The 14,321-nt window shown below is 36.9% G+C and overlaps 1 protein-coding gene across 2 annotated transcripts in view; it reads right to left on the reverse strand.

The window, feature by feature from the left end:
* Positions 1-239: 239 nt before the first annotated feature.
* Cul4b (cullin 4B) overlaps positions 240-14,321 on the reverse strand; it is a 38,008-nt gene continuing 23,926 nt past the window's right edge. Inside the window, 10 exon segments of one of the 2 annotated variants that reach the window (NM_001106951.1) lie at positions 240-1,122; positions 4,212-4,364; positions 6,573-6,745; positions 7,918-8,023; positions 8,837-8,950; positions 9,938-10,045; positions 11,220-11,305; positions 12,056-12,166; positions 12,766-12,870; positions 13,888-14,080. In NM_001106951.1, the coding sequence (NP_001100421.1) occupies positions 1,027-1,122; positions 4,212-4,364; positions 6,573-6,745; positions 7,918-8,023; positions 8,837-8,950; positions 9,938-10,045; positions 11,220-11,305; positions 12,056-12,166; positions 12,766-12,870; positions 13,888-14,080 (1,245 nt within the window). In that variant the 3' untranslated portion in view covers positions 240-1,026. 2 annotated transcript variants of the gene reach the window in all.

A 14,321-nucleotide genomic window follows, 5' to 3' on the forward strand; every position in this document is an offset into this window, starting at 1 on the left:
ACAAGGGAGAATCATATGTTGAGTTTCTCCAAGTCAGGAGCATGATAGTAAAAAAACATTTAGTAGAAAAAACTGGAATGCAAATCCTAGGAAACCTCTGACAATCGACAACCCACCCAAATTAAAGACAAAATGATGCAAACATCTAAAGACTGACGCACGATGAAAAGCAGCTGCAAATTTTACTCCTGCAGTTCACAACTTATCTGTTGATTTTGGTCTCCTGTGGTCTTCATACTGTATTCAGTTCTAATAAAAAGAACTGAGTTTTCCCCCCTTACTATGTTCTTATAGTACAAGATCAGCAATTTTTCTATTTGATCTATTTTAGTAAGTTCCTGTTAATTAGCACAGTGAATTTGGAGCTGTCTTCTGTACACATCCCAGAGTCATAATGGGAAACCTTTAGGCTGTGAATATATAAGGTATGATGGAAGGAACTGTTACCCTACGTGAAAAACTTGTTTCCAAATAAGGTTTTTTTTCCCTCTTCAGTGTAACAGAATGCCAACAATGAAAACTTACTTTTCTTTTCAAGGGAAACCACAAAATGGGTGAACAACCAAGTCCAGGGTGGTTTTTCTATTTGATAAATACATCCAGAATTCTGTACAGTAAATAAAATTTGCATGCAGTTTAAGTATCTTTAAATGACTTTTAGGCAAATAAACCTTTTGCTTTATTGATGATGTATAAGAATCACCCTCCCCCTTTTAATGGCCATAGGGATCTCTTCCCCAGTTCCAAAAAGGAATCATGAAGACCCAGGTACTTTCTTAAAGAGTTTTCTGCACATCATACTAAATAACATGCATAGAGTTCAACGACATTCTTCTTAAAGGTTAAGTATTACTCTTTAAAATGGGTATGTTAACCACTGAGAAATGTCCACGCAACTATTCCCATTACACACTGCTTCATTTGGTCATCGGAAGTATAAAAGAAGTCAAATAACATGAGATTCAACAAGTTAGTTTATCCATTGGCTACGGCATGACAACAAATGTTCCAAGGCCAACCAACATTCTATGCAATATAGTTGTACTGATTTGGGTTTTCTTTATCTCTTTCCATGTAGTCCCGGTCAATTAGGGATTCTATTCTCTTCTTAAGATCAGCAGGCTGTAAGAGAAAGCATATTTTCAATACAAAACTCATAAGCATCAACCTAAGTCCATCTACCAACATCCCATTAAAAAAGAGAACAAAGGCCAAAAGTGACTGTACAGAGGCAGGGAGATCCCTAAGTTTGAGGCCAGTCTGGTCTATATAATGAGTTCCGGGACAGCAAGACTGCATGACAAGCCCTGTCTCTAAATTAAATAAACTTAAATTAAATGTAGCAAAAGCATTGTAGCATACTTCTAAAATCCCAGCAAGTAGGAGTCAGAGCCAAGAGGATTCAGAGTAAGACCTGCTTGGGGTACACAATAAAACTCTGTCGGGCTGGAGAGATGGCTCAGTGGTTAAGAGCACTGACTGCTCTTCCAGAGGTCCTGAGTTCAATTCCTGACAACCACATGGTGGCTCACAACCATCTGTAATGAGGTCTGATGTATCTGAAGACAGCTACAATGTTCTTATATACATAAAATAAGTAAATAAAATTAAAAAAGACTTTGTCACAAACTGGAAATTAAGTAAATAAACAATACATGAAATAAATATATGAGAAATTACTACATGAACTATATAAAATACTAGACCTACTAGCATAATCCTTGCTACTTGGGTAGCTTGAGGAATGGCAATAAGTGAGAGTTCAGGAAGTTGCCAAAAACCAAGGGGTTGGGGCAATTAAGGCTTTTACCAGGTGGTATAGTACTTGCCTAGTATATGAAAGGCGCCTAGGTTCTATTCCCCAATACCACACATTCACACAACTACAGGATATTTGAGAAAGTTATCACATTAACTCCCAGTATGTTTCTGGTTTACTATGAATTTTAACTATTTATGTAAGTGATTTGGATCTCTGTTAAATTTTCATTATGACAATTTAGAACTGGGCATGGTAGAGCATGCCTATATTCAGACTCAGCTACAAAGGGAATGAAGGCCAGCCTAAGATGTATTAGACCTTGTCACAAACAACAACAGTCTCAGTGCTGGAGAGAAGGTTCAGGGCTTCTTAGTGTATACTACTCTTGAAGAGGGTGAGTTCGGCTCCAGGTCTGACGCCAGGTGGTTGACAATTCAATGTACCTAAAGCTCCAGGTGAAACTGAATATAATAACTGTCCATATATGGAACGCCCCACAGAGACACAGCATTAGAAATATAATCTTTTATATAGTCTTGCATTAATAATTACACTTATGTCTTGAATTAAATGACCCTGACAAAAACAAGTATCTCCACGTCATTTATGATACCTGAGATAACAAGGAAAAGAAAATGAACATTCAATACAGATGCATTTTTTTGTTAAGATGAGAAGCTCAAGTAATATTGCTGCCTCAGGGGTTGGGGATTTAGCTCAGTGGTAGAGCGCTTGGGCCCTGGGTTCAGCCCCTAGCTCCAGAAAAAAAAAACAATATTGCTGCCTCAGCTGGTAGCTAGGAGTACATGCCCCTACACAGCTAATGCAGCTATTTGGAGTGTGTTTGGAGAGAGTATGTGTGAGTGTGAGAGACAAAGACAGAGAGAGACAGACAGAGAGACAGAGAGAAGGGGGGAGGGGGGCAGGCAGGCAGAGAGTGTGAATGAGTGTGTGTCTGTATCAAAGGTGTGTTTGAGAAAGGGTCTTTCTTTGTAGTCCTGGCTGTCCTGGAATTCACTATGCAGACCAGGTTGACCTACAATTCACAAGGGCTCTGCCTTCCTCTGCTTCCCAACCAGCTACTGCATTCTTTTTTTTTTTTTTTTTTTTACTAACTTGAGTATTTCTTATTTACATTTCGAGTGTTATTCCCTTTCCCGGTTTCCGGGCAAACATCCCCCTCCCCCTCCCCTTCTTTATGGGTGTTCCCCTCCCCATCCTCCCCCTATTGCCACCCTCCCCCCAACAATCACGTTCACTGGGGGTTCAGTCTTCAGCTACTGCATTCTTAAAGGATGTTTTTAACCTTTGGTTTGTTTGATAAAAATGAAGGACTGATTTTAAAGCCGGTCTTGGAACACAGACCCTATCCCAAAACAAAACTAAACCAAAACAAACCAGAAAAAAGGAAGTAAAATTCCATCTAATAACCCCAGGTTAAGTATCATAACTGGTTTCAGTTATGATCAAAGTTATAGTTATTTCCTATGTTCTAGCATTAGTAAGTAATCTTACTGTAGGTGAAATTATTAAGTGAGTAGGTGTGCATGTGTGGTCATGAGGAGGCAGCTACCTCAATATATATTAAACCTCAGTACATACTAAACTCAATATCAAGTGTTTTATACTTTTTATCTCAGTAAGTTTCAAAATAATACTAGGAGGGATGAATGTGGGGGTCTGTGAAGGGGAAACTGGAAAGGGGGATATCATTTAAAATGTAAATGAGTAAAATTATTAATAATAAAAAGTGATACTAGGAGGTTACATATATTTATCAATTCCAAACAAGCTCAGCAAAATTAAGTGACTTATCAAAATCCAAAGTTGCCAGGAATCCAAGAGTCTAGGCAACCTCTACCAAATGTTTATTACAGACTTTAAAAATATCTTAAAGTTTGAACAACAGTCTAGTACAACACCACATTGTCTAAGCACCTTTGCTAGTGGACATTTGTACTGGATCATGCCCATACAGTGACCAATTCAAGTTTACCAGAACCACTGCTAGACATTTTCAACAGACACAGAAAATGCTTGACCACTAGACTAGGATAAAGCCAGAAGCCTCTGTAACAGATTTAACAAATATTTATATAGGTAACCAAGCATAAGGTATAACTCAGTCTAATAACCAAATCTGTCAAATGCCAAGACATCTCCAGAAAAGTAAGATTCAAAAGATATATAGTAACTAACTTCAAAAATTTCAGTCACATTTACTCACTAAACGTTGAAGTACAGAGAGTGGCTTTTGTAAACTGGGTATTTGCTAAACAAAGTTCTTTTGTAAAACACATGTACAAATATAGGAAATGAATGTGTGTTATTCCAAATGACTTTAAGTCTTTGAATATAGAAAAATTATATTTGAAAATTAGTGTCTAAAAATTAAACATATTCCCTTTCACCTATAACACGTTCAGTATGGAGACAAAGAAAAACCTACTTTTACTGGAAATTTTAGCTGATTGTAGACTTCTGAAACAAGAAGGTTGTGGCTAAGTGTTTTTCTCATCTTCATAATTCGGACGATCGCAGCATCAATTTGGTACTGTCTATCTTGAAATACTCTTTCTGTAGTGCTTGCTTGTTCTTCAACCTAAAACAAGTTTTCAAATACAGTCAACTTAATTAGGAACACAAATTGTATATTAGGGACATAATGTTATTGTTCTAAAGAACCTGACTTATTTAAATGAGAGAAAAAAACTTGACATAGTTTTCTTTCTGTTGCCACTACTGCCCTGTACCAATAAATTAATGCAATACAGGAAAAGAGAAAAATACCACCCTTGAGCATTAGGAGGTAGGTTCAGTTGCTTTCCCTGCAAACATAAGGACCTATTTCTTACATTTAGATCTTTGTGAACTCATGTAAAAAGATTCCTAGTGCCTGATGGACAGCCTGCCAGCGTAGCTAATTTGTGAGTTCTAGGCAAGTAAGAAACAATGTCAAGAAACAAGGTAGATAGCTCCAAAGGAATAACTCTGGAGGTTGTCTACTGACCTTCCCTAAAATTTAAAATGTTTATACCAACTGATGCAAAAACTTACTTCCATAAGTTCATGTGCATTGGTCTTTTACTTGCATGCATGCATGTATGCATATATACAGATACATATATATATACAGATATGTGTGTGTGTGTGTGTGTGTGTGTGTGTGTGTGTGTGTGTGTGTGTGTGTGTGTGAGAGCATAATAGATCTTCTAGAACTGAAGTTACAGATAGTTGTGAACTGTCATGTGGGGACCAGGAACCTGGGTTCTCTGGAACAGGAGGCACTGCTCTTAATTTTGCTGAGCCATCTCTCCGTCCCCCATGAAGTCATTTTAAGGAAAAGATCATAGAGATGAAGATTTAGGTATTTCAAGATTATATAACTATTTGGCACTCTGTTGATTTTTTCATGTGTGTTGGGGTATTCCTGTTATATGGGTGTAGTTGGGGACATCAGAGGAAAACCTTGGGCATTAGAGCTCAGGTGCCTTTCATTTCTGTTTGAGACAGGGCTCTTTATCAGCTTGAAACTTTGCCCTATACCCTAAGCTACCTGGTCCATGAGCCTCCAAGGATGTACTTTACTTTGACTTCCATTTCCTATCACTGAGATATGAGACACTTATTTTAAAAAAAAAGAGTAAAGAGACACAACCATTCTAGATATCCATCATCAGATGAATGATTAACACTATAGAAATTTATATAGCCATAAAGAATAAAATGATGTAATCTGTAGGATAATGAATGATAATGGAGATCCTGTTCAGCAAAATAAACCAGACTTAAGGAAAATACATTTTGTTTGACATGTGGAATCCAGATCTAAATACATACACACACACACACACACACACACACACACACACACACACACACACACACGACATTAAAGTAGACATGAGTATTGAAGGAAAAAGGAAAACTCTGGGTTTGATTATATATGCAGTGTGTATGCACTAAAAGATTATATATGCAGTGTGTGAACATGCATGCTCATGCAAAAGACGGACATGTTAAAGCAAAGCGAGACAACTATTTGGGAGAAAGGAGACCAGCAAGTGATGGTGGTCCAGGACAGTGAGGAACTGAATATGAACAAGGAACACTACACATAGGGAAATTAAAGTAATAAGGAGGGGGCTGGAGAGGTGGCTCAGCTGTTAAGAGCACTGACTGCTCTTCCAGAGGTCCTGAGTGCAATTCCCAGCAACCACATGGTGGCTCACAGTCATCTGTAAGGAGATCTGATGCCCTCTTCTGGTGCGTCTGAAGACAGCTATTATGCACTTACATAGAATAAATAAATCTTTCTTTAAAAAAAAAGTAACAAGGAAGAGAAACAAAACAAAATCACATTGATGGGATAAAGAAATAACTCAATGGAAGAACACAAATGGTCATGCATTCCTCATCCCTAGCAATGCAAACCCAAGCAAGCAAAACAAACAAACATATTATCAAATACTGAAATGTATTAGGCCAGATATAGGCACAGAAAATGTTACATGAAATGGTATTGAGAAAATAAACTGTAAATTTTGAAGCTGGAAAGATGGCTTAGCAGCTAAAGAGAACATGAGTTCGATTCCCAACATCCATGTGGCTGTTCACAAACATTTCTAATTTCAGCTCCAATGGATCCAATGTCCCCTTCTTACATGTGGGCCCCAGCCCTGATGCGGTACACAAATGTACATGCAGATAAAACACTCAAGCATATAATATAAATTCTTTAATCTGTAAATTTCTACTATAAACACATTTAATCCAATATACTAGGAGTAGGAGAAAGCAAAAGGTTTACCGTTTCTTTCATCTGGATTTGATTGATCTTTATCCTGAATAGTTTGTGTTTGAAATCATCATTACAAATAAACTTGTCACCATCTTCAATATCTTTGCCCTTTGGATTTTTAGCCAGAACTCTAGCTTTGCCACAGGCTAGTGACTGCAGTGTTCTTCTTAATTCTCCATCCTCTGAAGAAGAAATAATGATTAGTTATTTATTTGTACCTTATTAGCATGAGCACCACATTCAATGTCATTCTATCTCTGACATTCTCTAATAAACTGCTTTGGTTTCCCCACTGTCACCAACTCCTGCTCTTTGTGCTATCCAGTAAAATTTTGTTCTACTTGTCTTGTAAAAGCATCTATTTATCATCCATGCAGACAATTACCAAAACCTCTGATGCAACGTTTCCCTTCTCTCAAGTCAGTTACTAAAAGGACACTCAACTTGGCTGTTTTACTATCACTTGAGTGTGTTGATATTCTCCATTCACCCTCTGCTCCACTGCTAGTGATGGTAATACTAACCTAATCCTATGAAAAGTCTAGACTCACCTTTTAAGTCTTCATTCTCCTTCATTGTACTATAGCTCTAGTAATTCCATTGCTGTTGGAAACATCCTACTACAAGCCTCTTTTAGAACTTTGTCAGAATTATCTTCATAGCTTCTAGACTAGAATTTTCTCATATTCCAGGTGGCTAGTTCTATCAATGCCAAGTAAGTTGTCCAAATAGGTTATTTCTTTTATGTCAGTCAATCGATCTTACCTATTGAATTTTACAGCTCACCAGTGAAAGCTACAACCAAACATTTCATGCTTGCTACCCACACTAGCCCCTCCCATTTTCAAGTCTTTCCTCATACTATTTCCTTTATTTCATATGCCTTCTCTCCAATCAAAATTTTAAGGCCCAAATCAAGTCCTACTTCCTTCCACAATCATTATTCGCTTCACTTCACTCTCAACCACACTTCTTGTTAACACTACATACTGGTACTTACTAATTTGGAAATATTAAGAGCACAGAGGAGGGGGCTGGAGAGACATCTCACCACTGAAGAGTAGTGTCTTGTCTTTCACAGGACCAGAGGTCATTCCTAGAACCTAACAAGATGACTCACAAACAACTAACTCAAGTTCCAGGGGATACAATGCCCCCTTCTTTACCCCACATATTCCTGCACATTGTATGGTATACATATATACACAGGCAACAAACAAAAGAAATAAATGAATCTTTTTAAAAAATGTACAGAGGGGAAGATTATTTCCTTATATGTTTAGAGCTCTAATCACAGTGACTACACAGAATAGAGAACTACAATTTCTTGATACTGGACAGACACAATACAAACCTATTCCAGTGGCTTGCTTTATCTCCTCTAAACTGAACTCCTCTCCTTCATTAAACATTAGTAGCACCAGGGTTTGAAAAAGAGAGACCTGAAGTTCTTTTTTGCCCTGTTGGAGAAAAAGCAGAGGTTTTTTTTTTTTTGCCTGTTTTTTTAAACATGAAAAATTAATCAAAAAGTAGTATCTTATAGGAAAACCATTAATTAGTGAGTTAAGCACAGACGAGTAACATTCTCCAAAGTGCTGCTTTACATGGCAATACGATGTGTACTGCAAGATTTAGGTGTGAGTCTACAGAAAACGGGGTGTAGGGTTAGTTAGCCTATTAGTATGTCTTCTATAGTCCTTATTAAAACAGGACAAAGTAATGAAAATAAGTCAGCCCTATGTGTCATTATAGACATTCACCATAAGCAGCAAGAAATTACTACCCTAAATGCATTTTTCAAGACAGGGTTTAGAAACCCAAGCTAGACTTCCTTTGTAGACAAATATGTACTTGAACTCCAATCTTCCTGCCTCTATCTCCCAAGTGGTAGGATTACAGTCCCATGTTACTATGCTCCACTTTCAAATATACTTTGACTTGATTCAGATCATTCATGAACAGATGCAGATTTTTCCCAATGGATATTGTTTACCTATATCACTCACTCGGTTCTCTAGCTTCTAGCCACATGATTTCTGATAAGACAGTATGAACTCTGAATCCACAGGGAAAAGAGAAAGGGGGGGTCAATTTTAGATGAGGGCTAAGTCAACTGCTGAAAAGGTAACCATCTTAAATATTAAATACAAAGTTGCAATATGCTAAGCAGAGTCAAGGATACACTTATAAAACAGCAGCTTGACCCTGCAAACCAAGGGATAAGCCATATTAAAGATGAAGACAGAACTCAAGATTTAAAAATATCCACTTACCTCTTTAAATTCAGCTTTTAGCACACAGTGTCCCAAGGTTGATTGCCATTGAAGTTTCCTGCCACTGTGCTTGCCTAAGTAAAATGTCTTGAAAATTTCCTGAAGCTTCACCATCTAAAGCAAATGAATTGTTACTTTATGTTGCATATGCAATGCCACCCTTAGCACGGTTTTTTAAAAACTATTTGTTGAATGTATGAAGTGGTGTGTGCATGCCATTCTGGGCTAATAAAGGTCAGAGGACAATTTTTGGGAGTCAGTTACCTCTTTCCACTATGTGGGTTCAGGAAGTTAACTAGGAGGTTAAGCTTGGTGGCAGGTCCTTCACCCCTAGGCCACCTCAATGACCTCCCTTCTCAATACTTTAACATCATCTGGAATAGCTTTTGATAGTTTTCAGGACTATATTCAGTAGTTACCAATCCCTTTAATGTACGGTGAAAATCTAACTAGCCAATGCAACATCGCTTGGTGATCTTCACACTCTTTGATCTTTTCTGCCCTGTTATTTAATCATCCCTTCACTCTGGTGATTTGGGTTTCTACACTATACTGACTCCTTTCTCTTACTGCTGCTTCTGCCCACATTTCTTTAGAGGTTCCTCTTTTTACCATCTGCTAAATGTGAGCCTTTTCTAAAGTTGAAGCTTTGCCCTTTCTCTTCCTCTTCACCATATTCTTCCCTTATTGAGGGAAATCTACTTTCTGGGCACCCATGATTCTTTCCATAGACGCTTAGTACTTTTCTTTATTCAATATTCTAGGTTTTGGTCCTGAGTAGGACAGTTCCCAAGGCATGAAGGGATACTCATGTATCCATTACATCCACCAATCCTGCCTTCAGGTGGAATATATGGGCAAGATTTTTTAACAGCTGGCAAGACTAAGGGGTCATAAGCAATGAAACAGAATAATTGGGGAAAACAGCACTAAATTTAGAAATGTAGTTAAAAAATGAAGTAAAGAATAAAATATTAGCGCTCATACTTTGTTGCTATATTTGTTGACATAAACCTTTAAAAGTCACAGATTTTCAAATGAAAAGCAGAAAAAAATGTAATTTCTATGCATATAGCTTAGTTTTAAAATGGTTTATCTTACCTCTGGTGGCAAATGGACTTCCATAGGCACATATGTTGGCCAATAACCCATTGTCAGGATATTAACAGTTAATTCAATATTGCCAGGTACATTCTGGTTCTGCATATACTGTAAGATCAACACATACACCAAGATTATGAAAGTTTATATACCATACATAATACAAATTTCCTTTATATAAAAATATATGTAGATACTGACCATCCTGAAAATAAAAACAATTATTTAAACTTGAAATGAATACTACACAAAATGCAGTAGAAAAATACACAGGTGGCCATTTTGATAGTGGCATTCAAAAACCCCACGAAAATATCCTAGGTATTAAAAACTCAACTTCTCACACACAATTGGGCTGTTATAGCATCTCGTCTCCATTCTTTTCCCCCAATGCTACCTTTAATCCCCACCTTCAGAGACCCTACATGGATCGGAACATCTTGTAGCAACTCCCATTCCTCACCCCACTAGCCAGCCCAAGTCTCTGGTTTTTCAAAATGCTTCACTCCCTGTTTGAAGGTGGTGACCTGAAGTAGGAAAGGAAAAGGGGAAAGGGCAAGGCAAATAAATCCTATTCTGTGCCTACTGTAAGATCTATGATCCTACTAAGTCTGAACGTCGAGTCTTTTGGTTCTATTTACCACCTTCAATATAGTAGTCAAGAAGTCATTACTGAACCCTTGAGTAAAATCTAATTTGCCATCACTATTGCCTAGTTGGTATTGCTGCTGCTGTTTGAGACAGGATCTCACTATATTGCCCAAATATTATTTCAGCATCCTAAGCAGTTGAGGCCGCAGTTACACAAACTACATCTGGTTGTTTATGTTTTTACAATATTTTAAAACCTTCTATTTATGTCTTCAAAACTATAGATCCAATTCTCATCCCAAATGTCAACAGAGACAGCATATACCACCCTCATCCTTGATCGCCTCACCTCTATCCCCATGACAGGCTCTGAAATAAAAATCCTCCAACTGATTAGAAAATCCCTGCTCTTACCGTGTAAGTATAAGTCTTCTAATACTAACTTTAATCTAATACATTTTACTTATGCTTCTGTCTTATTCTGGATGTTAATTATGACTTAATCCTGAAGTAGGCCAAATATACTTAAAATTCATTGATGACCTTTTCCCTATACTGAACTGTTAATTTAAGTTGCCATGAAGTGTTTGTAAAAAAAATATGGGTTTCTATTTATCTTCTTCAATACAAACTGCCGCAAGGACATAAGTATCCTTAAGTTTAGGGAGTTAAGAGTTTAACCCACTTTTACCTGTTTGAACTGGATCATGATATCTTTAGAAAGCTCCATGTCTTTAAACATGCCTTCAAGCTTGCTGGTAAAAGCGGCTCCACATTCTGTTAAAGAGGTTTACAGATTTATATTCCAAGGTAGTACAACAAACAAAAATTAAAATCAGAAAATAAAATACAAAACTTAACTTGGGCATAAAATATGATCTGTATCCACTTGTAAGAATGAAAAGTCTTACCTCTCAGCGTGCCCTAGCAATTCAGAGGTAAACTCTTTAATCCAGGTATAGGATAGTTGGCAAATTTTATACAAATAAACAAAAGAATAATTCTTTATCTTTAAAACAATACAATAATTGTGGCTATCAGCAAGAGGCTAGGACTCTCATACCTCACTTTGTGTGTGTGTGTGTGTGTATGTGTGTGTGTGTGTGTGTGTGTGTGTGTTGGGGTAAGTGTGTACAGGTATGGACAATATGCATGTCCAAGTCAGAGGTCATTGGCTGTACTCCTCTACCACAGTATACCTTATTCCTTTGAAATAGGGTCTATCTTTGAACCCAGAGCTAGTCTGGTGTCCAGGAATCCCCAAAGATCCTCCTGTTCTCTACTCCTACCCTACCCCTAGCTAGTGGACTTATACATATGATTTTTTACAAGGGTGTTATGGATTCAAACTCATGTCCTCATGTTTGTGCACAAAGACCTCTTACCCTCTGAACCATCCTCCCCATCCTGTCAATTTATATTTTCATCATGTGTATATAAAAGAAAGGAACATAATTAAGCCATTATTTACCTCAAATATTAAAAAAAGAAAAAGCTGATATTAAAAAAGAAGACTGAGAAACATACCGTGTTTCAGTTTGGACAGCATTGATTTTTCAGCATCCACTGATGCACTCTTGCCAACTAATAGGCGTTTGGCTAAGTCTTTCTTATAGAAGGCCTCAAAAACATCTTTGCCTGTATTAAATAGAAAAGATAACATTCATGATATGCCAAGTAAAGCTGTAAGAAAATGGCTTTAAAAAGCTTATTGTAACATGCCAAGTTATTTAATTTTATACATTTTATCCAAGTTTATTAAACTCAGGAACACTGGAGGTCCATGTCTGTGCCAGGTATTTCAAAAGTTTTTTATTATAAAAAATTAAGACTGTATTAACTATTTTTCTGGAAAAAAAAACAACTTTAGTACATTGGTACTGTTAGCACCAAAACTCAGAGATTAAAACAAGCAGTAAAATCCCAGGTTCTTAATAGTGCAAAGGTCAAAACACAGGCAATTTAGTTACATTCCTCAACTCTTCTTAAGGATCCAAAATATGCAATAAGTAAAATATAACCTATAGGTCTCAAAGTCTCCCCGGGTTATATAAGAGTTTTTTAGTTCCTATAGGAGTGCCTTGCTATGTTGCCCTAGCTGGTCTGATTCTATGTGGCCTACACAGCAATAGTGCTTCAGCCTCCTGAATTGTGGATTGCAGGATTGTGGATCACTATGCCTGGCTCAGAGTGCTTTGTTTTAAAAGAAAAACATGAAAGCAGTAATCAACACTTACCATAGATAAATCTAAATATAATCATTATTTTATCCAACATTTTCTCAAGCTCTTCATCTGTAGCTTCTTTGTTGCCTGCACGAAGTTTTGAATCCACATACTTAGCTAAAATAGAGAAAAATTGTAGTTTAGCAACCATGGGTGTCTGAAAGGTACTGACCACTACACAAACCCAAACAGGACTATAAAATACTAACTCTCTTTCAGTATTTCTGCTATATGTACATGCATTTTATGGCCTACAACAAAAGGAAGATCAAGTTAACTTGTCAATGTCACAGGGCTAATAAATACCACAACCTAAATACATTAAATCGGACTCCAGACTGAATATACTTTCTAGTATAATACGGAAGGGCTACATATAGAGCACTGTGGTAGAGTCCCTGGGTTCAAGCCCTCACTTTCACAGTTTAAAAAAAAAGGAAAGAAAAGCAAAATTTAAAATGAGGTAGAGACAGCTCGTGGTGGAGGCTCCAAGTTGCCCTTTGTGGAGTCAAAGTCACCAGAAAACACGGGTACTCTCTAAAGTTTCTATTTTACACAGAGGGTCAGTATTCTTAAACATTACTTTTGTTATTTGAATAAACCAGAAACAGAGCAGAAGGCACAATTTATAAAATGTTTAAATTTAAATAAAATTAGAAAACAAACCAAACTCCATCCTTTCAGAGGACCTCGTTTTCTAGGGCACATATACTCCTAACAATGAGTGCATGTGTAGGAACCTTGCTTGAGAACACTGCAACACACTTGTATACTCAGTAAGCCTGTATCATTAGATTTATTTTCATCCTAGACTTTATTCATTTGCATTGGAATTTCATGCTACCCTTTTCCTGTAGCTATAACTGGAGACCTTTAGACAATATTACTCTGTCCCATGTCTCAATCACTATAGGCTTGCAAAGCACAGAATCATGCTTACTCAGTAAAAGTAAACAGGGTTCTACGTTCTACCTCACATAGAGTTTATATCCTGTTTGACATGAAGACTGAGATGCTGTTCAGCTTGACAGGCTAAGCGACATCAAACAAACCAGGAATGGGTACAATATGATTATCAATATGAGTTTATCAATAAAAGAACATTACACAACCACAAAAGAATATGAAACATACCTATCAGTTCAGCTGGCTTATTTGGTCTTTTATTAATGAAGGTTTCAAATGCTTCTTTCATGGCATTGATAAATTTTTCATTTTTCAGAAAGCAGGTATCAATTATATGGTCAACTTTATCTTTAAAGTCCAATAATTCTTGAACCATAGTTTTATCTTTTTCAGGATTAATAACAATGGTACTTCCAAAAGCCTGAAAATGGAGATGGTGTAATTTTATGGTAATTGATTTTTTTCTACAGTGAAAATATTCACCAAGTCATATTTAAAGTTGGCACATGTACTTAACAGTCACAAAAGGTACAGTTGTCTCTGAAGGAAATGGAAAATCTAAACAGATAATATTTACTTACAAACAAAAATAACAAGTTATTGTTGGGTATACAATATCCTATTAGGGCAGTTTTTCATTGTTAAAGAAGTCAGATCTGTAC

The sequence above is a fragment of the Rattus norvegicus genome, chromosome X (assembly GCF_021556685.1).
Source record: "Rattus norvegicus strain SHRSP/BbbUtx chromosome X, alternate assembly SHRSP_T2T, whole genome shotgun sequence".
Classification (NCBI taxonomy): domain Eukaryota; kingdom Metazoa; phylum Chordata; class Mammalia; order Rodentia; family Muridae; genus Rattus; species Rattus norvegicus.